Source organism: Rhincodon typus, chromosome 21 (genome assembly GCF_021869965.1).
Source record: "Rhincodon typus isolate 14 chromosome 21, sRhiTyp1.1, whole genome shotgun sequence".
NCBI classification, from domain to species: Eukaryota; Metazoa; Chordata; class Chondrichthyes; order Orectolobiformes; family Rhincodontidae; genus Rhincodon; species Rhincodon typus.
The window spans coordinates 25,083,226-25,111,204 of record NC_063352.1 but is presented as its reverse complement, the minus strand read 5'-3'; the positions used below and the strand labels follow the sequence as shown (position 1 = coordinate 25,111,204).

The 27,979-nt window shown below is 38.4% G+C and overlaps 1 protein-coding gene across 1 annotated transcript in view; it reads left to right on the top strand.

Annotated features, from left to right (window-relative positions):
• The window catches only part of zgc:113333 (beta-N-acetylhexosaminidase), a 46,063-nt gene extending 18,251 nt beyond the window's left edge, over positions 1 to 27,812 (top strand). Inside the window, exons 4-14 of the mRNA XM_048609501.1 lie at positions 2,318 to 2,427; positions 3,573 to 3,660; positions 5,525 to 5,689; positions 8,786 to 8,969; positions 12,159 to 12,230; positions 12,476 to 12,680; positions 14,327 to 14,409; positions 15,818 to 15,896; positions 17,653 to 17,754; positions 19,191 to 19,280; positions 23,467 to 27,812. Of these exons, the coding sequence (XP_048465458.1) occupies positions 2,318 to 2,427; positions 3,573 to 3,660; positions 5,525 to 5,689; positions 8,786 to 8,969; positions 12,159 to 12,230; positions 12,476 to 12,680; positions 14,327 to 14,409; positions 15,818 to 15,896; positions 17,653 to 17,754; positions 19,191 to 19,280; positions 23,467 to 23,650 (1,362 nt within the window). The 3' untranslated portion in view covers positions 23,651 to 27,812. The remainder of the gene's footprint in view (positions 1 to 2,317; positions 2,428 to 3,572; positions 3,661 to 5,524; positions 5,690 to 8,785; positions 8,970 to 12,158; positions 12,231 to 12,475; positions 12,681 to 14,326; positions 14,410 to 15,817; positions 15,897 to 17,652; positions 17,755 to 19,190; positions 19,281 to 23,466) is intronic.
• The last annotated feature ends 167 nt before the right edge of the window (positions 27,813 to 27,979 follow it).

Here is a 27,979-nt window from a genome sequence, read left to right as displayed (position 1 = left end):
TTCCTGCTCCTCTGATGCTGCTTGGCCTGCTGTGTTCATCCAACTCTATACCTTGTTATCTCAGATTCTCCAGTATCTGCAGTTCCTACTACCCAAGAGCAGTCTAATAGTTGGTTTTTGTTTTTCCAACATTCTTTGTTTGACTGGCTGACACCGGCCTCCCTTTGACCTTTTAAAATCCAAGCAACTGCAGATCGTTCAGCTTAATATATCGCAGGTGCTGAAACATCTGCAGAGTCAGAACAGTAATTAACCTGCAATTATCTTTCCAGGCCAGTTCACAACAAGCATCAATGTTTTGTTTTCTCTCTTTTAAAAACAAACTGCTATTCAAAGTTCAATTCTCAAGTGAACTCTCAGTTCCAAACCAAAATTGAGAAAAACAAAAGAAAAATAATGGTCTCAACATGCTCTCTTCTGCATAGGCCAAAATAACCCCTTAAATGTCTGCAAGCTCGTCTCTAACAAATTGCCAATTTATTTTTGCTAGCTCTGCTTTCATGCCCTCATAATTGTTTTTAAATTTTTAAAACTAACCTCTGATCCACTTCTTCCCTCTCACTTAATGTCAAATTCCAATTGTATTATGGTCACTGTTACCCATGGGCACCTTCACTTAGATTATTAATTAATCATATCTTGTTATGCAATATCCAGGTCTAATTATAGCCTGGTTTTTGGTCAACTCCAGGACATGATTTTCTAAGAAACAATCCCCAAACTCATTCTAAAGAACTACTCATATAGGCTACTTTTGTCCTCTAATTTTTCCAGACCAAATGTAGATTAAGAACTCCCATGATTAACACTCTACCTTTTTGACAAACCCCCAATTATTTCCTCTTATGTTCCACTTTGCTTTCTGGTTACTGTTTGGGACCTTAAGGTAAGTAATTTCTTGCCTTTATCAATTCCCGTCTCTACCCAAACCAGAAAAATAACAGTGCAGAGTGTATTTACTGAGGTTCTGCATTTATATGAATTTAAACGTTCAGAAAGGAGGAATAAACAAGCACTAAAAGAGAATGAAAGATCTCCCAACACTGCCGCACCATTAACTAAATTGGCATGAGGAGCCAGGAGACTGAGGGAGGAAGCTGCGGAGGCAGTGGGCATCACCTTTTAAAACCTAACAAATTAAAATAAAGGTGGGGCAGCCTGTGCATGTGTTGATATCATGGAACATGACGATAGTAAGAGCATGTGTGTGGCTGTATCCTGAAGTCAGTTAACCGCCTTCATCCCACATGCACTGCATTGGTGTGTTATGGATCAAGAGTGGATTCAGTGGGATCTAAAAATACTCTGAGTTAAATGATTCTACTCAATAAGTTCATTGGTAATATATATATCAAACAGTTATGAATGTATTAAGTGGTAAATTAATATATTGAGTGGTCAGTGTATATATTAAGCAGTAGTTATATGTAAAGCAGTAGATAAAGGTGTGTGTATATATAGTCATAAATATATATAAAACAAAGTGAATGTATAATAATCTATATAAATATATTAGAACCATATGCAAACTAATGAGTGGAACTGTTAGCCTAAACTACTTTAGACATATTCAACGAGTCTCACTGCCTTCTGCCCATCAGGGACCCCACTTTACGGTCTGGAGAACTTGGGTTTCCTGGCACCGGTTGCGATCGCAGTCTGAGGTGGAGTCCAACAAGTGCTGCAGAATGCCTGATATCAATTCTATTCTGGGTGCTTTCAGTACTTTTCCAGACATTCCATTGTGCAGAAAACCATCCTCCAGGTGGCCATGTCACATGGTTCCCTGACAGCCTAAACAATTGTCTTGCACTAAACCAGAGATTTTCCACTTGCTCTTTAATTGCTCATTGTCATGTCCAATTAACCCTTAACAATTACCCCTTAAAGATTTGGTTTGAAGATACCATTTTTAATCCTACCACTATAGGGGGCTGATAGCCACTAATTACTCTGCAACATTTGGCCTATTGTGTCTGTTCTCACTTTTTTTTTCCAGATCTCAATCCACAGTCTTTCCCCACTTTGTTCCAATTTTTGTTTTCTTCATGTTTATCCAATTCCCTTTTGAAAGCAACTGTTGAATCTGTTTCCACTATCCTTCCATTATCTTTTCAGCACATTACAAGCACTGTTAAGTCATTACATTAAAATGTTTTTTCTCATTACTTTTGGTTCTTTTGCTAATCATTTTAAATCTTGAACTTTTTGGTTTATGTGGGAGATACACAATTAAATCTAGTCAATACTTGAACTCTTCCTGAGAAAGTAGAATTCTACGAACACAGCCTGGGAGTAAATATCTCTATTTTTGTAGATTTTTCCACTTCTGGCCAGCATCGGGGTCAATGGTATACTAATGGAGTATGAGGATACGTTTCCTTACCATGATGAACTTGAAATTCTGAAATCCACCTATGCATTCAGGTAGGAAGTGGTCAGCATTTTCGGCTGTTAACTAGAAGGTTGGTGGTTCATGGCCACCCAGAGACGAAGCCATGGATGTTGGGGTGGCACAATGCCACAGTGGTTAGCACTGCTGCTTCACTGCACCAGGGATTCAGGTTTGATTCTAGCCTTCAGTGACTGTCTGTGTGGAGTTTGCACATTTTCCCTGTGTCTGCGTGTTTCCGCTACGTGCTCCAGTTTCCTCCCACAGTCCAAAGATGCGCAGGTTACATGGATTGGTCATGCTAAATTGCCCTGTAGTGTCCAGGAATGTGCAGGTTAGGTGGATTAGTCGTGGTTATGGGGATAGCGTGTGTCTGGATGGGATCCTGTCTGGTGGGTCATTGCAGACTTGATGGGCCGAATGGCCTCTACATGCACTGTTGGGATTTTAAGATAGGATGAAGCAAGAAGTGCTGGTCTTGCTCTGTGAATATGATTATTCCAGACTGCAGTTTGTGTTCTACTAAGGTGAGGTTTAAAGAGGTGTATGTTTTACCTGTTACAGTTCTCCACTCAGTGTTTTCCCTCCCTGATGCTGACAACATTTGATTCTTGCTGGAGTGCAGTTCTACCATTCCCAGCTGTGCTGTGCTCCAGTGCCTTGTCTAAATATCTGTTCACCTTAGTGACCATGAATGGTGAGTGTTGGCAGGCTATTTCGTTTTTGATATCAACTAAACCCAATCCTTATCTGATACTTAAAAGATTAAGTTCTAGTGGTGGTGGAAGTGATGATGGGATGGGGGCTGTGACCTGGCAATAAGCATGGATCGATGGGGACATTGTTCCCTCTGTTCCTTCATCCCATCGCTCCACAGTTTAGAATGATGCTGCAGCCAACAATGGACATAGAGGGGTTTGTTTCTGGTTGACTGTTATCAATGAGTCTGGAAGTTGTAGAATGACAAGATACCGAAAAGTTAAAGGTTTAAAGAATGTTAGATACCTGGGAGAGAACTGCAGGCTGAAATCTAATCAAAGTGTTCAGATAGTTTATATATACACTAATGAATACCTGACAGCAAGCTATATCAAATTCAATAATCTTTTATCTCTGGAGTGTCTGTGTAAACACTTTAGTTATTATATATTTGTTAATTTTGTTTATTTTCATTGTACAGTTCTGCTGATATTGACAAGATCCAACAGGTAGCTGAGAGCAATAATTTGGAGATTATTCCCTTAATTCAAACCTTTGGGCACATGGAGGTAAGATTATTGCGGGAGTGTGAGAGGGATTGTAAATGCACAGGTAACATTACCGCTGAACAGATTTCCTCGATTCCTCCTTTGCAACATCAGTAACGAGATCTGCTGCAGATATCGGACAGCTCTAAGTCGTTCTGATAATGAAAACCAATCATCGTTTTCAGTGAGACCTTCATGAAAATGCTGCTTGGTTTTGGTTTCAACCCAAATCAGGAATTTACTACTTTTCATTTGCAGAACTGCTGTACCTTTCCAGATTTTTTTCTATTTTTAATTCTACATTTATTTTCTGTTTTAAACCCAGTTAGTGAATGACAGACAAGGAACTTGTTGTGACATTAAAGTTGCTCTTCCATGTTTATGGATGTGGTTCCATTGATTGATTGGATTTCTCACATACCAATGGGGCTGTTGTCGAGCAGCTGAATATGAGAAGATATTTTAGATTTTTATCCAAATGGCAATGGGGTATATTTTGAATTTTAAAAAAATCACATCACGATGTCAACTTTGCCAGCAAAGCCAGTGTTTATTGCCAATCCCTAATTGCCCTTGAGAATATGGTGGTGAGACATCTTCTAGAATCATTAAAGTCCATGTGATGTAGGTAAACCTATTGTTCTGTTAGAAAGAGAGTTCCAAGATTTTGACACAGTGACAGTGAATAAATAGTAACTGTATTCCCAAATCAGGATATGGCAATAGGAACTTGCAGTTAGTGGTGTTCCCGTGTACCTGCTGGCCTTGTTCTTCCAGGTGGTAGAGATTGCAGCTTTGTAAGTTGTTGTCAAAAGCTGCTTTATTGATTTGTTGCAGTGCCTCTTATAGATGGTATATACTACTACCACTTTGCAATGGTGGTTAAGGGAGTGAATGTTTAAAGTGATCAATTTTGTCCTGGATTATGTTGAGCCTCTGTGTTATTTGAGCTGTACTCATCCTGGCAAGTGCTCTTGCTTTCTCTCTTGGAGATGGTAGATAGGCACTGGGGAATTAAAAGGTGAATGACTGGTAACCAGGTCTGGCATTTAACATAGCAACTCTTTTTTTCTTTTCAAATGTTGGATCTTCTGTAACCCCGCTTCATGAGGGAACAGACTATATGTTGTACCTGGGAGGACTGGCCTATCTGTCTCAGTGCTGCATTTAGGTCCTGCTAGCCAGAAAACAAGTGGGACAAGTGTATTTAATTAAAAAATCTATATTGTAAAGTTATTTCCTATTTTTAAAAAAGAACAATCCAGTACTTCGAATTGAACAATACAAATTACACAACCAAGTGTGATTTAGTGCTTGGAAAAAGTGAACATCAGTAATTTGATGTGAATTTGAGTTGAGGGTTGTAATTGTGATTAGTGTTGACTTCAGCTCATTTCTGATCATGAGGGAAAGCTTTGTACTGAGTTGGTCCCTTTAGATCCATAGACTTGAAACACAGACAAGAAGGGGGCTCAGGGCACCGAATTGGTTATGTATGTTCCTCGTGAAAGTTATCTTTCAAAATGTGGATGTCACTCTGATTTGTTTTTTACTCGAATAAGACATGAAATTTACATTCTGCCTGGGAAAATCTTAGAACATTCAGGGGAAGCTCATTGTGCTGCTATGTGCAATATAATCTTAAGCACTTCTGCCAACAAATTCTTCCGTTAAGGAAATTTATGATGGTCTGTCACTTGTGAATTTGGTTAAGTGTTGACTCTTAAACTGTTGACTCTTAAACTGTTGTTAGTTTCCAGGTCTCAAATCATTATTGAGATTTTTTGGATACGATCAAGTAATTTTGACTTTATTCACCATCATCCTACTAACTGAAAATTGGTAGGCTGTTTTATTATTTAATTGTAGATTGTTTTCTCAACAGTTTGTTCTCAAGCATGATAAATATCGGAACCTCAGAGAGGTACAGAAATATCCCAATAGCCTGAATCCCCATTTGGCTGACTCTCTGATTCTGGTGAAGAAGATGCTGTCTCAAGTACTTGACAAACATAGCAAATCTGGCTGGATCCACATAGGAGCTGATGAGGTAAGTAATGTGCAGTGATGCTGATTTAAGTGTAGGGTATATGATAGCAGTACTGCCTTGATAACACATCACTCTGTTCATTGTCTATAGTATATCATTTAATTCCTACAGTGTGGAAGAAGGCCAGTCAGCTCATTAAGTCCATACTGACCCTCTGAAGAACACCACACTCAAACCCAACCTATACCTGTAAATCTGCATTTCCTATGGCTAATACACATAGGCTGCACATCCCTGGACACTATGGGCAATTTAACATGACCAATCCACCTAACTTGCACATCTTTGGACAGTGAGAGGAAATCAGAGCACCCAGAGGCAACCCATGCAAACACGGGGACAATATGCAAACTCCACACAGTCACCTGGGGTGGAATCAAACCCGGGTCCCTGGCACTGTGAGGCAGCCGTGCTAACTGCTGAGACACCATGCCACCCTTATAATATTTATACTTGTGCAGTTTACACATCAAGCTTCATGCAACAATTCACATTAACATATAGTAATGGCCTTTAGATGGAGCTTCACAAAGTGAGGTGGCTGGGAGGTGGGTCATGTCAGGATTTAACATAAAATTAAATGTATTGGAGGTGAGTGGGGAATAACGAGGTATATAGTTGGTCAACATGGATAGAGTTTGGTAAGATCGTGGAATAGGAGCAGCTGTGCTCCAGATGGTTCGTTTTTTTTTAAGGTGGATAATGGATGTTGCCCAACTTGCTGCTCAATGGGAATTTCCACGGTGTTGCATTTCAGCCAATCAATGAGTTGAATGTTTTTAATCATTCATGAGGATTCAGTTGATAGAGGTATTGCTTATGGTTTTGAAAATGGAAAACATTTAAAGGTTTTGTAGCAATTACCTGCCTTGTAGATTATTGATCTTGTATATTATTTAATTGGAGCAACTAAGTGTAATAATAGTGAGAAATGGGTTATAGCACTGAGTGAAATGGACGGGGAGAATATTGGAAAAGTGTTACTCAGACTGCAGATCCTGGCTGGATACAACAAGCTCAAATCCCAGTGTGGTTTCAGAACTGCAAGGTCGACAATTGATATGATCTTTCCAGTCTGGCAGCAGAAACAGAAATTCAGCAAATATATAAGAGTACTGTATATTGGCTTCATTTATCTCATCAAGGATTTGGATATGTGAACAGAGGTGGTCTATTTCAGCTGCTGGAGAAAACTGGCTGCCTGCCAAAGTAGCTTAATGTAATCTTCCCTTTCCTTGGCTATGTGATGGATAAGGTCTGCTATGATTGGATAACACTGGAACCCTTTGCAGATCTGCAATGAGGTCACACAGGGTTGTGATCTAGCATTGATATTCTTTGGCATATTCTTCTCTTTGCTGCTGTCAGATCATCTACAACAGTGTATCAACTTGTACATATACCAGAACTGATGGAAACTGTTCAGTGTTACTTCTCTGGTTGGCAAGACAAAGGTGTACCAAGTCCTCATCAGTGAGCTGATCTGCGTTGATGATGCCTGTACTAGCATCCCATAGTAAGAGCTACTTGAGCAGCACATTGGCAGACTCAATCATGCCTATGACCTTTGATTTGACCATCAACATCAGGAATACAAATATCATAGTCCAGTATGTTGTCATTACCTACCAGCATTGACGATGTCATGCTTCAAATATCTAGGCTCCATAATCACCGGCAATGTCACTTGAAACGGAAATGAATATACAGTCTTCAAGTTGAAGGTATTCTGTCCAAGCTCATTAAGAATGTGGAACAACAGCAGCCTGACTGAAAACACCAGAATGCTCAGCAATTTCTCTTGGCAGGACAAAGTCACCAATTCTGGATCATGCAGATCCTATCTGCATACACCCTTTATTAAGCTAACTACATCACAGTTGATTTGGCCAGATGGATGGACGGTAGTTGCAGATGCGAAAACCTTCCATATGGTGAACTGGCCACTGGATTATGACCTCTTCTAAATACACCAGCAGAGGTGATATCAAGACAGCAGACACTGACACTGACAACTGGGAGAGATTTGCTGACAGCTAAGATCTCCGGAGGCTGACTATTTGGAAAGTCAACGGAAGAGACAAGCAGAAATGAAAAACTTAGCTGGCCAAGAGAAAACTGCAAGAAGTGAATCGTGCATATTCTCAACCTATTGACTTCCTCTGCAGCAAATGTGGCAGAGACTATTGTATTGGAGTGAGGCTCCTGAGGTACCATTGCATCAACCATTATCTTACAAGATGGAGGAATCACTTTGTGACGAATTGGATATTTACAACAGTTATGCTTTCTCCATTTTTCATTTCTAATGGGTGTGCTTAGTGATCACTCTGAGGACTAGACTAAAGACTTGCTTTGTTTAACTCTTTGTCAGTCTGTGTGTTATTGATGACAATGGTGATAGATTCAGCTTCTTGTCAAGTGAACACTGATTAATGCAAAGCTTGCAGTGCCTTTAGCAGGGGTTTGTTCTTCCAGGTCTTTTGGCAAAGTGAATTTCTTTGAAAGCAAATGTGCTGTCCAAGTGAAATCTATATATTTGTCTGAACAGTTAGACTGGAAGATACATGAAGATAGTTCTGCAAACTGGCATCTACCACACTGAACCTATTTACCCGGTAAAAGCAGCTGCATTATTGAGCGAAGTTCTATAATGTTGAAAATTTAGCAACGAAGCAGAAATTCATAAATGTTTTCATAAAAATCTTGTCTTTCCCTCCGATTTACTCGGTTGCAGTGAGTTCTATTGAGAATCCTCTGTGGTGAGGCTCAGGGTTAGTTTGCCATTTACTGCATGAACACTGTGGCTAGATAGTAGGGTACTTGAACAGCATGTGATATTGTGTAGTTTATTAAAAAAACCTTGTATTTATACTGTATTTTTAAAGGAGAAAAGCAAGGGAGAAAGGCTGAAAGATGTGGATAGGGAGGCTGGTCCAGCATTGAAGGCCTAGGCAACTAAAGGTAGACTTGCCATTGTGAAATTGTTAATTTCAGGAATTCACAATTGATTCTAATTAAAGGAGCATGGATAACTTGAAGGGTTGTAGAGCTGAAGATGATTACAGGTATTATGAAGAATTTACTTTTTTTGAGGTTTTTAATCTTGGAGAAAGTACTGAATCCAAACAGTGGATCAACGAACAACGAGGAGACGTTGGAAAGATATTCTTGGATCACATAAAGCAAGTTGGCAATTTTGTGGTCAACAAATATCCTGGGATTAAGCTCATCATGTGGGATGACATGATACGAAAGATTAATAAGGAAAGAATCATTGGTGAGTCTTTCTAACCTTGTTGTTTTTAGAAAGGGAAGTAATGAAATTTTATGATTTGTTTATTCAGTGACATGTCATGCATGTTTGGTGGCGAATTCGAAGGTCTGCAGTCTGTCCTCTGTATTAAGTCAGAAATCACATGACACCAGGTTATATCCAACAGGTTTATTTGAAAACACAAGCTTTCAGAGCCTCAGTCCTCCTTCAGGTGTTAGTGAGAGAGGTAGTATCAGACACAGAATTTATAAGTAAAAGATCAAACGTTCACGCCATTGATGATGTACTAAACAAACCTAAGATGCTATTAAATCTTTAATCAGTTAGAAATTTTTATTGATTAATATGAATATGTAAATCCCCAAATTCCTTTCAAGTCATGGTCCTGAGAGAACTAAAGGTTTTACCAGTCTGACTCCAAATTAAAACACAGATTCTAAACAAGGTCTTGCACCTAACAATGCATTGTCTGACCTAAAATATCACCTGTTCTTTACACTGATAAAACCTTTAGTTCTCTCAGGTTTGTTTAGTACATTCTCATCAGTAGTGTGAACCTTTTTACTTTTAAATTCTGTGTCTGATACTATCTCTCACTAACACCTGAAGAAGGACCGAGGCTCCGAAAGCTTGTGTTTTCAAAAAAACCTGTTGGACCATAACCTGGTGTTGTGATTTCTAATTTTGTCCAACCCAATCCAACAACGGTACCTCCACATCATGTCCTCTGTGTATTGAAAGAAGCTCTAAAGGTAAAATGGAGTTTGAAAAGAATATCCGTCTTGCTTAATACTATGTTAAGGTAATAAATAAAATACTTCCATTCAGAGTTTATTTCAATATCTCCAGACACCCCAAAGTGTTTGAAGCTACTTACAAGTTTTTGAAGTGCAGTCACTGCTACAATGTAGGATACATAGTATCAAGCTTTCACAGAACAGCAAATAAAATCTTTTTTATTTAGTGATACTATTTGAGGGATAAACATTTAAATAGGACATGATGCAGTGACCAGTTGGTTTTGGTTGACATCACTAATGTGGATTGATGTGAGTTGCTCTCTTTGAAGAATCCCCAGAGAAACTGCTACCCTTACACGGGGCCACGGTGATGATGCTCTGGAAGTACAGGCCAGTGCTTAGTGATTTCTGTGACCAGCAGCTCCATAATATTTCCATTTGTATAGGATGGGCCAAAGGGCTAAAATTGTTGATACTCGACAAACTACATGACCTTGGATGAGTCCTGTGCACATTCCTGTACGTGCCGCAGACAGCATAATTTAAAAAATTTGTTTTTGGTACAAACCAGCAGTTTCATCTATTGTATCTGTTGTTTTCTGTACTGATTGAGATACTGTATAAGAGAAAGGGAGTTTCATTCCAAGCTATTGCTGCTGCTGGATTTCGCTTCGGCTTGGAATCGTGAACAGTGCCAGGGATGAACCTAAAGCCTCCAGAGCAGCCATCAGTTGAGGGGTCCCGACCAGACAGAAGAACATGAGATTGTTGCTTTTTCTAGAAAGGCATGAGACTTGTTGCTTTTTTTCCCCTTTTTCTTTTCCATTTATTATTAACATTATAATCATTTATTATTACCTAATACACATTCATTTTTAAGCAAATTGTTATTGTTGAGCCTTCTCTTAATTACATTTACCCAAATCTGAAAAGAACCGCTTGGATACACGCTGTGATCCAAGACACCATTGAGAATAGATCTTTACAACAGCTGGTACATTGGATACAGAGCTGGAACCCGTCTCCGCTAACCAGCATTCCCTTACATAAAGCTACATATGGTGTGTTTGGTCTCAGGAAGTATTTCAGACATTAGGCAGTAATCATATTACAATACAATATGTTGCAAAACAGAGGAACTTCAATCTGGGTACCTTGGAGTTGTTTCTAATTCCCCTGGCTGTTGCTATGAGCTTAGCAAATACTTGGTATATAAAAAACATCAGGTAGCCCAGTATATGAATAAGTTGAGACTCTGATCATTTTGGTTTGTAGCCAATATAAAAATGTAAAAGTGAATCTACCCATATTTTCTAACAGTATTCCTTAAGTTTAGCCATGACACTTTTGTAGCTAATGTATTATTACATAGCTATATTAGCTTTGGCTTAGAGGGAACAATCTTGCTTCTTAAGTCACTAGTTTATAGGTTCAATTTCCAGTCTGAAGACTTCAGCACAAAATCTAAGCTGACAGTTCATGGAGTGCTACAATGAGAGGAACTGTGCTTCAGATGACACTCATTTAAAACCATGAGCAGAATCTTGTACTAACTGTGGAGGTGCTGACCACCAGTTCAAAAACCAGTGAGAACTCTTTCCACCCCCCCGCCCCCAACCACTTCATTTCTTTTTGGGAAGGCCCACTGACGTATATGCCAGTCAGGCAGTTAGCCAGCTCATGGTGAAGCTTTCCCTGGGATCAGAGGTCTGCTGTCTGAACAAAAAACACCCAAGGCCCAGGGCACATTCCACTAGTAAGTGATGGTGGGAGGTGGTTCACAGTTTTGGGGCAGGGGAATGTAACAGGCTGAGGTTTAGGGGAATCAGCAGAAAGGAGAGTGGCATTCAGATGGCCCTGCCCTTGTTGCCAGGTCCTTTTGATCAAGCACTGAGTGCCTTTGAATGAAGAGCCTCATTTCCAGTGGCTGATGAGCAAATGCATGAAATATGGCAAGCTCCTGACGACCATGCAGTTATGACTAGTGCGACTGGGAAGAGGCTATTGTTTTAAAGCGGATGTTAATTGGTCACTTAAGGGCACAGTTGGTAGCTGGGAAGGCCATTCATGATAATGGTGGGGGTATGGGGAGGTCACGAGATTCTGCTCCAAGTCCCTTTTTTTTTGTTTTTGGTGTAAAAATCTCATTTTGAAGAAGATCAGAGAAGTTCTTCCTGGTGCTCTGGCTAATATTTATTCCTAAACCAATATCACTAAAACAGAACACTTGGTTATCATTGCTGTTTGTGGAACTTCGATGTGTGCCTTTTTGGTTGCTGAATTTCCCACAACAATGACCACACCAGAAGAACTTAAATGGCAGTAAAGACCTTTGAGACATCCCAAAGCCATCAAACCTGTTGCATAAATGTATGTTTTTATTATTTTATATCTATTATACATGTAGGTATATACTATATACATGTAACATACTTGAGTTTTCTCTTTCCAGAATCTGGTATAACTGAATATATTACCCCAATGGTGTGGTTCTATCATCCAGACTTTAACATTGACCAAGTAGGTAAGAAGAAACAATCCTCAGTTGTATCATCATCTTCCCTATTTTGACTGTCTGTTTATAGAATGATAGAATCATACGGCATAGAAACAGGCCCTTCAGCCCACCATGTCTATGCTGACCAACAAACACCAAACTATACTAATCCCAGTTACCTGTACTTGCAGCTAATCATCATTTTAAGATATACATCAAGGTTTCAGTTGGATTTTTTTTGTTTTAAAATAAAGAACCTTTTTGATTTTTAGAGACATTTCTTGCCAAGTACATGGACAGTGGATTCAAGAGCATCTGGTTTGCAAGTGCCTTCAAAGGGGCAACAGGTGTTAGCCAGAATTGGACACCCATCAAGTTCCACCTGGACAATCACCTCCGGTGGCTGCAGGTGATTAAATCCATCTCAAAGTTCTCATCTCTCCGCTTTCAAGGCTTGGCATTAACAGGCTGGCAAAGGTGAGGCCCTTCCTGCACTTATTTATACTCAACAGTACTGAAGAAGGAAATATAAACAGTTACTTGGGTAGAACAATACTTGAACATAAGAGTGAAGGTCATGTTTCAAAGCTTTTCATCTTGCACTCATCAGGACAAAGGCAAGAATGCCAAATTTCAACCAATCACAACAATTTACATGAGGCTGCATTTATCATAAACGTCACCAGTAGTGGTGCAACAACAGTACTCCTAGAAACACACCACTGAAATGCTATATCGCTTTGGTGCAACAGAACGTCAACTGCCTGTCATAAAGATGGTACTTCCCAAAGTTCACAGAAAAGGGCAACCAAGATCAATTGATCATTCCTGTACTTCCAGTTGGTGCAGTAATTCAAAATCATAAGGTGCCCCCCACATGTACAAAAGGATATTAAGTTTTTATTAGCTTTCATTAACTGAAAGGAACACACCAATTTAAAATAATGCTCAACTTGTAAAGAATAATTCATGACATTCCTATAATTTTCTTTTATTTTTAGTTTGCCCATTACAGTAGCATTACTGACAAACAGTTTGGTTGTAATTCACAATTTCACTCCTGTTCAGGGCCAAGGAATCCGAACAAACCGCACTAACGTTCAGTCACAATCTGGCAACATGGTCCTGGAGTACAGAGAACGAGTTGAATTTATAGCCCCACAAAACCTGCGGAGTTCTTAAATACTGCAAATACATGAAAGCATTAAAGCAGCTGAGTCATAAGGTCATTTTGATGATGGAAAACTGAACTGTGAGGCTTCTATTTTTATTAAAGCTTACATGCCTTTAAAAATTGCTGCATCACACAAAGTCAAAGAATTATTTCAACAAGATCAATTCTGAGCTTTCTTTTTAAAATTTGGCAAGTCACCAATTTAAAAACTTCAATTTTCAACATTAGCAGATGGTCAAAGTAGCAATGGGCTGTTGCAAAACACAATCATATTGGGACAATTTAAATTTTATGCCATCCAGTAATACTGATCATATTCACATTGACATATCTGAGCTGGTCACAGCACATGTGCAGACACAAACCGGCAGAAAATGGCTGACTGATGTCTCAGTGGCCTTCTCTGCTATATGGGCTCCAGGAGAGCTACCTTTGGCATTGGGAACATACTCCAACTGCATTACAGAAAAAAGTCAGTGCTGATTGATTGGCAGATGCTTTGCATGTTGACTTGTTTTAATTTTAAATACTGTGTAATGGTATCTTGTGAGGGAACCTTTCAGTGTTTCCTCAGGAACTTGCAGATTCATGAGCACCGTGAGAAATTTGTGAGGCGTGAGAAATTTGTGAGGCATCATCTGTTGCTGGAATGGACAATCATGAAGTAATTAATGTACAACTCTAGGGCTTTAGGTCAGTTCAGTAGGAATGGGATCAAGGCTCTAGTGTTCAATGTACCATTAAGTCTACCAAACTAATGTTTAGAAATTGTGACTGCCTAACTGCAATCCTGATTCATCCCAACCCTTACTTTAGGTGCTTCATCAGTTAATAGGAAGCCTTTTCTGGATCTGAGAGACTGTGAATATTCTGATAGTTTCAGAAGATGGTGATTTTGTTCAAAAGTTCTTTAAAAATAATGTCAATGCTTTTCTATATCCATTTTCAGGTACGATCATTTCTCAACTCTTTGTGAGCTGCTGCCAGTTGCAATTCCATCCCTGGTGGTCTGCATGCAAACTGTGACACATGGTGAGTTCCTCTTAGTAAAATGAGTCTCAGTTATTTTGTTTTGGTTACCATTCACATTTCTGTACATACTTTTTATTTTCTCCTTTTTTTAACTTATTTCATTGCCACTCCTTTTTGCCTTGCACCAGCAAACACTGTCAGTTCATTGCTCCACCTTCCATATCTCTCTCCTTGTTGTTTCTCCTACTCTTTTCTCCCTCTCACTCACTCCACATGTTTAAGACCTATTCTATTAATTGCTGTCAATTCTGATGAAAGGTCCTTGACTTTAAACATTATTGGTTTTTCTTCCAACAGATGTGGCTAGACCTGCTGAGTATTTCTGTTTTTTTAAAGATTTCTAACACTCTCAGTATCTGGTTCCCATATTCTAAACCACTTGATGTAACATGCTGATCTGATGTGTATCTTGCACAGGCTCCTCCTGCCAGGTATACTGTAATAACATGTGTACTCCTTCAGTTACTATACTGTAAATATTTCGCTTACTAATTTCTCCCTTTCTGCATTGCTCTGGACTAATATAGATTATCTTCTCACATCTGCACTATAATAGTTTGTGTGACTTAATGTTCTGCTATAGAGAAACACAGCTTGTTTGTTTGCCTGAAACGTAAAAATATAGCCTTTCTGCTCCTATGATGCTGCTTGGCCTGCTGTGTTCATCCAGCCCTGCACCTTGTTGTTTGTTGTGTATTTTGGTGCACTACCTGAAACTTGAAGTCTCTAACATGACAAGGTTGATGCTGCTGTTTATGCAAGAACACCATAATGTATTTAATACTAGCCACTCTGACCAGAAGCTCGCTTTCTCTTTTTTTTTTGTCTTTAACGCATGTTTAGTTGGTACTAGAGAATTACACCAAGTATCCACAGATACCCAGATCAGATACGCCAAGGGTTAGATGTAGATTTGAACTTGATTTAACTGTCCCATCAAATATTTGCAGTGAAGATACAGAAAAGGCTAGGGGAAGTGATTACCGAGTGGTATTATCACTGGACTGTTAATCAAGAGACCCAGGTCATGTTCTGGTGACCTGAGTTCGAATCCCAAGATGGTAGAATTTGAATTCAATAAAAATCTGGAATTAAGACCATGAAATCATTGTCTACTGTTGTAAAAACCATTTGGTTCACTAATATCCTATATGGCAGGAAACTATCATCCTTACCTGGTCTGGCTTATGTGTGATTCCAGACCTACAACAAAGTGGTTGACTCTTAACTGTCCTCTGGGCAATAAATGCTGGCTGAGCCAGTGACAATGCTCTCATCCCATGAATGAATTTTTAAAAAGGATCGATGCAAAGTTCCCTCTACACTTGAATGTGTTTTTTGAAGAGAAATTGAGCCCTTTCAGTGAAATATCTTTTTCTGATTCTTTTTTCTCTATTCACTTCCTCAGGTTCTTTCACAGAGAAGGTGAAAACCAAATCACAGCAGCTTTTGGGATTTAAAAATATTGACCTAGAAAAAAATTCGAGGTAATTTTATTAAAATTCTGTTTTTTGGGGTGTACCTAAAGGGAGGTGGGCTCTGAAAATCACAAAGCAACTACACAGAAGCTAGTGACCTTATGCAATGGAGGGTATGTGGCAATTTAAGTTGGCACATGGAAGACAATTGTTTGCATCCTGGATGAATCAGAACTGTGTGTCAACACTGACAATACTGATTTCCATTTTTGCCAAAGCAAAAAAAAATTTGATCCCCTTCACTATTGGGTGGTCACCTCCAGTACAGTCCAACAATAGACGTTATGCTTAATCCTGCTCTCAATTTCAAATTCAAAGAAAACTAGTATTTATATACTGCGCTCAACATTGATAAATGACCGAGTCCCATATCCAAGCATTACCACTGGCTTATTTCTGTCTTCCGTCTCCACTCCTACTTCATCCTGTTATGACTAAAACTCTCATCCATGCCCTCAGGATCAACTGCCATTCACCCAAGATCCTGTGCTTGCTCCAGGTGATCCTGAGCTCCACTGACTGCATTCTATCCCACAAGACCTGCTTAACTAGATTGTCTATTGTCAAAAGCATTGGTTCCTCATCTCAAGAACAACATCAAAATTCTCCCATCATGTACAAATCATTCCCTGTGAGGAGATGATGGCATAGTGTTTTTGTCTCTGGACTAGTAATCCAAACCCAGGTAAAGTTTGATGGACCTGGATTTGAATCCCACCATGGCAGATGGTAGAAAACTTAAAATGAAATCTCCAATAAAAATACTATTAGATTTGGAATTTCAAAGGCAGCTAGGGATCAGCAATAAATACTGGTTGAGACAGTGATACTCACATCATGATATAAAATCAATAAATGATTAATATCAATAACAATGTCACTATCACTCAAGGGAGGCAACGGCCTGTTGGTATTGTCACTGGGTTGTTAATCCAGTGACCCAGGTTCAAATCCTGCCATGGCAGATGTTGGAATCTGAATTCAATAAAAATCTGGAATTAAGAGTCTAATAATGACCGTGAAATCATTGTCAATTGTTGTAAAAACCCATCTGGTTCATTAATGTTCTTCAGGGAAGGAAACTGCCTTACCTGGTCTGGCCTATGTGATTCAGACCCACTCTTAACTACCCTCTGGAAAATTGGGGATGGGCAATAAATGCTGGCCTAGCCCTCACCTGGTGAATGAATGTTTAAAAAGTCTTGTTAGAAATCCCTAAGGCCAGTGAGTCTTCCTGGTTGTCAACCTTGACAAATATGAACCACTTTGCTTTCTGGGTTGCTAGCACAGATCTCAATTGAAGCTTAAATATCATTTTAATCAGATATTCAAAAGACTTCTGATAATTTATTCCAATTTACTCTTGCATTTTGGAATATACACTGTTCCATTACCAAATAGTACAAATAACTTGCTAAACTTGTAATTATGAAATTTAGTAATGTAATGAAACATCCAAAGTATACCTTAGCAGGGGGTCATTAGCTCAGTTGGCTGGATGGCTAGTTTGCAATGCACAGTGATGCCAAAAGTGTGTTCAATTCCCACACAAGCTGCAATTATCATGAAGGACTCTCATCTCAAACTTTTTCCTCTCGCCTGAGGCATGGTGAACCTCAGGTTACACATTACCAGCCATCTCTCTAATGAGAGAGCAGCACTATGGTTGTATTATTGTTTACCGTTATTGTTTTTAGAATGCTGTTGAAACACTTTGAATTGCTCAGCTGTTTTTAACTCCATGACAACTACATTCCTTTTATAGTGAAGGTGAAGGCACATTTGCAGGAGCTGAGATTTATCAAATGGTTCATTGGATTACTCAAAATCTGAAATCTGAAGTAATTTCTGTTATAGAAAATAACAGGTGAGATGTACGGATGCAGAGAAATTTCATTATGGGAGTTAACTAGTCTATTGTGATTGTGGAAGCTCTTATTAATCCAAACTTCTTGCTCTTTCATTTTACTCTAACTTTACAATTTTGCCTCTAACATCCATGCGGTTTGCTCAAACACTGATTAGCTCAGTTTCATTAGATCCTGTGGTAACATATATTGTGCTAGAATTTAACCTCCAATAGAACAGTAGTTCTAATCCCATATGTTTGTACTGTTGCTTATCCCTTGAACCACCCACCTAAATGATACAGTCTTTGATCATTGACAACCTCTCAACTTTGCTATTTTATGAAATACTGCGTTCCCTATGTCATCTAGTACTTTATCTTAAGTCTAGCTCCTTTAATCAACAGAAATAATTATTTCTACATATTTTGTTCCAACTCTACTTTTAAATAACTCTCAAGTGAAATGAATCATCCTAATTTGCCTCATTATATGCTGAATTTCCCTACTGCAACAAGCCCTTACATTGATTTAAAAAGTTTGACGCTTATTACCTATTGATCACAATGTTCTATGGTTTTGAATTTGTACTTGCACTTCTGTCCTTTATTTGCCTCCCTTTGTGCCATCTCTGTCTCTTTCTATAATGTATTGCTAAGGAGAGACATAAAATGAAAGCCTTTTATTTTTGCATTTATCAGGACTGAAGCACAAGAAAACTAACTTTAAAATTTTAATTGTTCAGTAGTACAGAACTTTGAGTATTGCTGAAAGAAAACAAATTTTGTTAAAGCTTTTTGTCTTGCCCTCATCAGAACAAATAGCAAGAATACCAATTTAAGAGGTAAAAAACATTTATAACATGTATGACAAGAGTGCTGACTGGTTGGCATATGGACCTTTTTGATTAGTAGAGGCATTGTCATTGACAATGCATCAGTTAATGGTTACTAAAAATTAACTTCCAAACTTTGTTTAAATTTTAAACCAGGCAGGTTGACACTGATTGGTTAATTTCTCAGGGCAATCAGTGTCAACCTGCCTGGTTTAAAATTTAAACAAAGTTTGGAAGTTAATGGTAAGTTATCATTAATTGTTCTAATGAATGCAAGACAAAAAGCTTATGATAAAATGTCTCTTTTGTTCAGTAATACTAAAGTAATCAGTCAAGATGAATACAAAATGAGAAGCTTCGTGTCTCTTATTCACAAAATTTAACTTCCGTACTCCTAGGCAATAATGTCTACATGGAATGCAGTAATTGTGGAGGTGTTTTGATGATCCTCTATCACGCCCACGTTATTGTGCAACTATCAATCCACTCTGTGAAAGAGAGGTCAAAATTTACCCAGATGCCAGTAATTAGATTGTCCTAATCTCCCGTGTTATACTGCGACTCTATCTTCCACAAAGGCTGACAATGTATTTATAATGAATGTATACTCCATTTAAACAGTGAAATCAAAGGCTGGTTCAATTGCTACAACAGGAAACACCACTTTGCAAATCCTCGCAACATGGAGCATTTTGGCAGTGAATTACACAGGTGAGTTCAACTTGAGATTGATAACTTCCTTGATCCTCGGGTTGTCCTGATGTCTCCTGGAATTAGACAGTTCTTCAGGCCAAGGAATATTAACCTTGGTGGTTATTTTACTGGGCTGGTATTCCAGATGGTTGGATTACTTATCACCTATAGCTAGTGAATATGAACTGTATTAAACTTTAGAGCAAAAAGTTACATCACTAAACCGCAGAAAGATGCTGTTCGTAGAAGGATCAAAGAATTCCTACAGTGTAGGAGCAGGCCATTCACACCAACAAGTCTACACCATCCCTCCAAACAGCATCCCACCCATACCCACACTCCAACCCTGTCCCTGTAACTCTGCATTTCTTATGGCTAATCCACCTAGCCTGCACATCCCTGGACACTGTGGGCAATTTAGCATGGCCAGTCCACCTAACCTGCACATCTTTGGACTGTGGGTGGAAACTGGAGCACCTGGAGGAAACCCATGCAGACACGGGGAGAATGAGCAAACTCCACACAGTTGTCCAAGGGTGGAATTGAACCTGAGTCTCTGCTGCTGTGAGGCACCACTGAACCACCATGCCACAATTTGAAAAGGAAACTGCTTCCTCTGGTAATATTAACAATAGCACGTAGTCTTAAAATTTGAACAGGACGGTTCAGAAGATGAAATCAGGAAACATTTTTTTCAACCAAATTTGGGACACTGACTCAAAACAGCTGTGGCACTGAGTGCCAATTTGGAGCATTCGAGACCAAGATCAGTTGTTAGACAAGGATATCAAGGAATAATTTAGGAAAGGCAGGAAAAAGGAGTTGAGATGATGATTGATAATCTAACTAAATGGAGGAACAGTCCTGAGGGGTTAACTGGTGTACTCCCTTTTCTTTGTTTCTAACAAAAAATTTAGACTGTTTTTTGTTTGTTTTTGTCTGACCATATTAATTATTCTAATAAAATAATTTCTATTTTCTCAGTTCTATGGATGGAGCTGTTATCAAATGTTATCATTTTGTTTCCCTAAGGCATGCTTTGAATTCCATTTTTGATGGACATCTAACTTTGTGGTTTAGGTTTGTATAAAATAATTACCAGCTCCCTATCAATGATGAGTGAGGAACCATTGGCCTTATATTCCCTAGCAGGTCATAATGGAATAATCTCTTTTACACAAAGCACGTAGGAACATTTGACTTGGGAGCAGGAATTGGCCATTTGGTCTTTCGAGCTTCCTCCATCATTCAGTAAGATCATGGCTAATCTGGTTGACGTCTTAACTCCACTTTCATGTCTGCCCCTAATAACTTTTGACTCCTTTGTCTATCCAAAATCTAACTCAGCCTTGATAAATTCAATGATTCAGCCTTCACTGTTTTCTGAGAAAGGAAATTCCACAAACTACCAACCTTCAGAGAAAATAATTCTCCTCATCCCTGTCTTAAAAGTCAGACATCTTTTTAACTAGAACTAGGGAGCAATAACTAACAGTTGTCTGTGCCAAGGAAAACTATCGATTAAAAGACTGTCTTCTGTTTGCTAGGGCAATCTGTGTTAATGCAAGAACGATTGGCTTGATATGTGTATGAACAGGAACTGAATTTACTGTGCAATATAAGAGCTGATCGTATATGGGGTAAGATAATAGTGTGAAAAGGGGATTAGTCAGTCAATAGAAAATGTAGAATAGGCATAAATAGGCTACTTTTGGGTTAGCAAGCTATTATTAGTGGCCTGCCATACAGATCCGTGCTGGGCCCTCAACTATTCATGGTTTATATACAGGTGGTCCCCAGTTTACAAATGCTCATACTTAAAAATAAGATCCCACACAGGGGTATACTAATATTCATTTTAAAGAACTGATGTACAAATTTTTACTGTACTTACAAGTGGTTATTTTATATTGTCCTCTTGTGTTCCAATCTGCATACAAATCGACTTGAAAACTGATGGAAGATTGGAATCTGTTTGCAACTGGAGATTGCCTGTAAATGATTTGGATGAAATAACCAGTATATGGTTTCTAAATTGCTTATTACACTAAGATAGGTAGGAACGTAAATTATGAAGCAGCTATGTGGATTCTGCAAAGGGATATAGAGATGTTAGGTGAGTGGGCATATATTTGGCAGATGGAGTATGATTTAGGAAAATGTGAAGTTGTCCACTTTTTGGCAAGAAGAATACAAAAGCAGCATGTAATCTAAGTGGAGAGAGATTGCAGAATTGAGGCATAGAGGGAGTTGAGTATGCTGGGTTATGAATTACATGAAATTTGAGCCTTTCAGTTGTTGGCTGATCTCATGGTCGTCTCAACTTCACATTCCTGTTTATCCTCAATTACCATCAAGTTTCTTACGTAGAAACATAGAAAACGGGTGCAGGAGTAAGCCATTCAGCCCTTCGAGTCTGTATCACCGTTCAATATAATCATGGCTGATCATGCAATCTCAGTATCCCACTCCCGCTTTCTCTCCACATTGCTTGATCACTTTAGCTGCGTCCAGCTCCCTCTTGAATATATCTAATGAACTGGCTCCAACAGCTTTCTGTGATAGGGAATTCTAGAGGTGCACAACTCTTGAGTGAAGAAATTCTTCCTTATCTCAAATCTTAATGGCTTACCCCTTATTCTTAGACTGTGACCCCTAGTTCTGCGCTTCCCCAACACCGGGAACATTCTTCCCACATCTAGCCTGTCCAGTCCCATCAGGATTTTATATGTTTCTATATCCCCCCTCATTCTTCTAAATTCTAGTCAGTACAAGTCCAGTCGATCCAGTTTTTCTTCTCTTCTTAATGAAGAATTTATCTACCTCCACTTTGAAAATATTTAATCGTACTGTCTCTGTTGGTAAGAAAATACCAAATGCTCATGACTTGGAAGAAAAAAAATGCTTATCTCCATCTTAAATGAAAGACCTGTAACTTTTAATCTTTGTCCCCTAGTTCTAGTTTAGCCCACAAGGAAAATATCCATTCAGCATCTACCTTGCCAAGTCCTGTCAGAATCTTGTACATATTAAGATCACCTCTTATTCATCTAAGCTCCAATGGATACAGGCCCAGCCTTTCTCTCACCTTTCCTCAGAAGATAACCCCCCAATCCATTCCAGCTATCAGTTGCATGAATGATCTAAGTATTTCTAATACACTTTTAAATAAGAAGACCAAAATTGTACACAGTACTCCAGATGTGGTCTCGCCTGTATAGCTTCAGCAAAACATCCCTGCTTTTATGTTCTGTGCTCTTTGCAATAAACAACATTCTATTTGTCTTCCTAATCATTTGCTGATGCTGTATCCTAACCTTCTGTGATTCACGTACCAGAACACCAGATCCCTCTCTACTACATTTTCTCTCTATATGAAAATATGCTACTTTTTGATTCTTCTGGCCAAAGAGGACAAGTTCACGCTTTGCCCGATTATACTCCATTGACCAAATCTTTTCCCAAATATTTGAGCAATCTATATACCTTTGTAGTCTGTTGGGCTGTTGTCCTTCTATAGGACAAGATTAAGAGCAGATTTGACAGGGTTATTGAAAATCATAAGGTGGCTGCACAAAGTAGATGGGGGAAACAGTTTCCATTGGTAGAAGCAGCAAGAATTAACACATATCAATTTAGGGTGATAGGCAAAGAAGAAATGGCATTGTGAGGAAACACCTTGTTATGCAGTGAGTCCTTGGATTTAGAATGCACAGTCTTAGAGTGGAGTCAATGGTGGCAGATTGAATCTTGGCTTTCAAGAGATTTGGATGATTACCTGGAGACAAAAATTTCCAGTGTTACAGGGAAAAGATGGGACAGTGAAGCTAAATGAATTGCTCCTGTAGACAGCTGGCACAGACATGAGGGGTCAAATGGCCTCCTTCTGTGTTGTAACCATTCAATTTATTTTCTAAGTGCAGTCTTATGCTATCTTGGAGTTTGTCAGTATATTTCGATTAGTGTGATAGAAATTTGTGGTGTTGTAAGGGTTATTGACTCATTGCTGGCACAGCTTTTGTACTTTTTTGAGGATTCATCAGTATCAAGTGTACTAGTGCAGTCTATTGAATCATAATTTATCACTATAATCTGATAACACTCAGTTTACTAGCCAAGTCTGTATTAATACAGAGTCTGCTTGTGCTTGTAGAACAGTTTTTAATTATGCAATATGGTTAATTCAACTATAAAATGTGTTCAGAGTTCACAAACAGTGGGAAGAGTACTTGGGAAACTTTCGTGCACAGATGGAAAATATTTACTTTCCCGACACTGTGGAGGAATGGATGGAAGTGAATGTGAACCTGTACATGGACCCGCTTAGAGAACTTGTGAAGGACTATAAGGAAATTATGGCACTAATGGCTGTGCCAAAACAAAATTAGAAAATCAACAAGAAACCAATTCAGGAATGCACAGCCATTGGTGGAAAAACTGGAAACCATCCATCTAAACTATATCCAGAATGACATATTTTAACAAGAGATCCAGGATCAAAACGCAACAAAGCACAGGAACAGTGTCCTACTTCATTGCATTTTATTTCAAGTTTGGAAAGAATCTGAGCTGTTGATGATGAGTGGCTTCTTGCTTTTACCGGTTCTGGATTTGATTGTGTGCACACTGCAGAACTGAAATGTTTACAACTCGAGCAAGTTATATACCTCTGCCTCACTCTTTCTTTCTATCCATTCCCACCTGCAAACCATGTGGCAAAAAAGCATTACCAGGTATCATTATGATTAACCACTGCTGCAAACTCAGCAGGTGACTTCAGAATTGCAGAAGCAAGCAACTCACGCTAGCTAAGGTACTTGCAAATAGTGGAAATGCTGCTCAGAGAATTCAAAATTAATAGGTAAATCTTTGTTGTCCAGAGACATGTTTGTTGTAATCCTTTCTGAGGATATGTTAGCAATGGACAAGGACATGCGCTGTTAATTACTACATAACAGGGGAGTTGATTGGTTTGCAGGGGATTTACCAAGATATGAGATCTCTTTTGATTTAGTTTTTTTTTAAATGTTTAATTTTCACTTGTCAATTTCTCCATTCCATTTGACACAATGGATTGTAATAATTTAATCATCTATGTTGATTTATTTTAGCAAGTTTATAGTAAGATCTGTTGATATTAATTGTGTTCTCTATTTGCTGCTTTTGTGTGGTTTAAATCGCTATTTGATAATGGGTTGCTTATTTATATTTTTATTTAATAATTGTATATTAAATAATGATGAATAGGGTATATGGTCTAAGAAGGACTACTCCTTAAACTGAGGCTAAATTACAAAATGAAATGAATTGAGCTGTTTTCTAGAATATTAGTGTAGCTCAGTAGCTGTTATCAGAGAGGGATCATCTGCAAGAGATGCAAAGGATGAACAATATAAGGGATTCTTCTTTCAGGAACGTAGACAAAGTTTAGATTAAAACAAGCAAGTCAAGAGTCCAGGCTCTAAGAGACACTGTTTCTTTCAAATATACATAAGTGACCTTGTAGAACTGGTATTTGCCATTTGCACTGAATACTTATGCCACTTTGTAAGATGTTGGTGGATACATTTGTTGTTTTGACTCTTCTACAGCTCTCCCAAATTCCAAACCACAACTTGTAAAGTTGTAGTTTCAGTTCACACTACTTGTCACTTTTTAAATTGCTTTAAAAGCTCTCGCCCGCAAAAATCACTTGGGGTGCAAAGAGCAGAAAGGATGAACTGTCAAGTAGACAATAAAAAGATGAAACAAGGGAATTTTTTTTTAAGTAGCGAAAATAGTTATGATCTAGAATGCACTGAAAGTGGTGGAAACATATTAAATAATAACTTTTAAAAATAAAGTCGATTAATACTTCGATAAAGAAATTTGGAAAAGTTTAGGGGAAAGAGCAAGGAAGTGGAATCAATTGGGTAGCTCAGGTACTACGAGCCAAATGGCCATCTTGTATGCAGATGGCAATTGTTGAAAATTTAATTCTGGATATTGCCAATAGATTATGAAGTAACTCCACGAAGGCTGATGTCCCGTTACCAAGTTACCATTTATTTACATGTGCAACTTGGTAACGAGATATTGGCCTTCGTGGAGTTATTTCAGATTACCTTTGTGCATAAGTACTACTGCATTGCATGAAAATTTTCTAAAGAATAAATGTCAACGCTAGCATTTGAACAATACCCAGCTCTTGTCAGAGTTCAATTTCTCTCAGCCTAGCCCAAAGATGGAACAGACCAGATGTGCTGGTCTCCCAGATCAGCCTTGGCTACTTCCTTAGGCCTGCTCCGATATGAAAGTAATTTATTTTGAAGTTCTAAATTAGCTTTGCTTTTAAATAGTCAGAGAAAATGAATAGACCATTAATTAAATCACCACTAATTGCATACCCAGCAGCTGGTATATCTCCCAGGTTTTCTTTTTACCACTTCAACTAAATAATGAACTTTTTTTTTCAAACTCCATTCTGGTCAAGGATTAGCAGTGATAGTTTTTCTCCTAGTTAACATATAAACTTGTTGCTACCTGGGTGGAAGTTTTAGTGAGGAGGGAAGAAAATTGCAGGGCAATGGGGAAACGATGGAGGAGTGGAACTAATTTGGATAACTCTGCCAAAGAACATGATGGAGTGAAACCTGTCCTTCTGTGCAATGCAACCAGTGATACATAAGAATGACTGACTCTGGATGGACTATATTTGAAATGATCTAATTTCACAGTGAGGAACCATTTGGTTTTCTGTTTTACACTCTTTCTAACACAACAGTTAAATCTTATTAATACCAGAATCAAAATTCATATCTCCATTTAAACATCCTCTGTTAACAATGAGCCAGTGGGAGCACCTTCTTCTAACAATGCAGCATAATTTCAGATCAGTTCCTCACACCAACAGTGTAAGTAAAGCAGATATATAGACTGCACACTTCTGGCATCCTGTGTTAACTCAAACTTATTATAATTACACAGCTTTTCCTGAGGCTTTTCCCAACTGGTTGCAGCACTGTAACTACAAAACTGATTTTAGTAAGAGCTTTCATCTCACAAGAAAGCTTCAGATTAATCCATCATGCTAAAACACACACAAAGCTGTGTTTGCATTTTGACAGATGAGAAATTCCACCATACCAGCTGAGATAAATTCACAACGTTTCAAAACTAACCAAGCCATAGCATGGTTGAAAAGATCAAATCGCACTATTTCAGTGTTAAATGATACTTTTAAAAAATTGTAGGTTCTGAATCTGCATCATTGCCAAAAATAAGTTCTTTCTTGAGGCATACTTTGTCTGTGGACAAAATTTCACTGAAATCCATCTATTTGTTTTCGAGATATATCATTTATTTATGACAAATGTGAACAAAAACATTACCTCTGCCCATTTTCAATGTAGAAGTAACTAGAGTCACTAGTCACATCTGGTTTCAGTATGGCTCAGTGTTGGCATTCTCGCCTTAGTCAGGAAGGTGTGGATTCAAGACCCATTTCAAAGGACATATGATCCATAAAAACCGAAAGAACTGCGGATGCTGTAAATCGGGAACAAAAGCAGAAGTTGCGGGAATAGTTCAGCGGGTCTGGCAGCGGACCCGAAATGTTAACTCTGATTTTTCTTCACAGATGCCACCAGACCTGCTGAGCTTTTCCAAACAACTTCTGTTTTTGTTCCACATATAATCCAGCCTGACACTCAAGTGCTGTACGGAGGCTGTTTGAGGCATCATTTTTTTTCCATGAAACATTAAACTACATAATATTTAAAATACACATGACACAATTTCAGAGAACGGCAAAGCAGTTCTTTCTGGTGTTCTGATCAATATTTATCCTTCAATTATCACATAAATGGAATATCCAGTAATTATCATATTGCTGTTTGAGGGATCTTGCCGTGATCAAATTAGCTATGTTATTTCCAATATTGCGAAAATGACAACATTTCTATAGATACTTAACTGACCATAAAGTATGTGACATGTTGAGATTATGTCTGGTGGTTTATTATTTCAAGTGTTTTCTTTTTCTGTTAACACTACATAGCTGTAGCTTTGGCCAGCATGTTTTATTTATATAAAACTTGAATGTTTGTAACAATCTCTAGAAATGGAGATAGAAAGTCAAACACACTAAAATGGCATGAACTCTGACACTATCCACTACTAGCACTTCATACAAAAAAAGGAAAAGTCATCAGCAGGTCTTGAGAGGAAGGTGATTGCTTTTAATATGCACACAGCTTGGTTAGTTTACTAGGTATGATTTTGAAATTAATAGGTCAGGTAATTAATGCCTCTGGTACAGGGCAGGATAGAGTACGCATTTTACATCATTCCACCAATACATGTAATTATACCTTGCTTGGTAGAAACATTTACTTTTTTTCCTATGGTATCATGGGGTATCCTCTGTTTTTGGTTATTCTAATGTGATCCTGTGTTTCAGTGCATGATTTGTTCATGTATCTTCCTACAATTTATATCCTGTAATGCTGCTGTGATTTTAATCTTTTTGCTGTTATACTTGTTCTCAATAAATAATTTCACAAAACTGAATTATGTAGTAGCTTCTGTAACAGATTGCTTGAAATTAGGTCCCCCAATTGTATGGCTGTTGTGTTTTCTTTCATGTGGGGGATTGCTCACATTGTTAGAGACAAGAAAAACTGCTGGATTCTAAGGTAGATGAACAGGAGGCTGGAAGAACACAGCAAGCCAGGCAG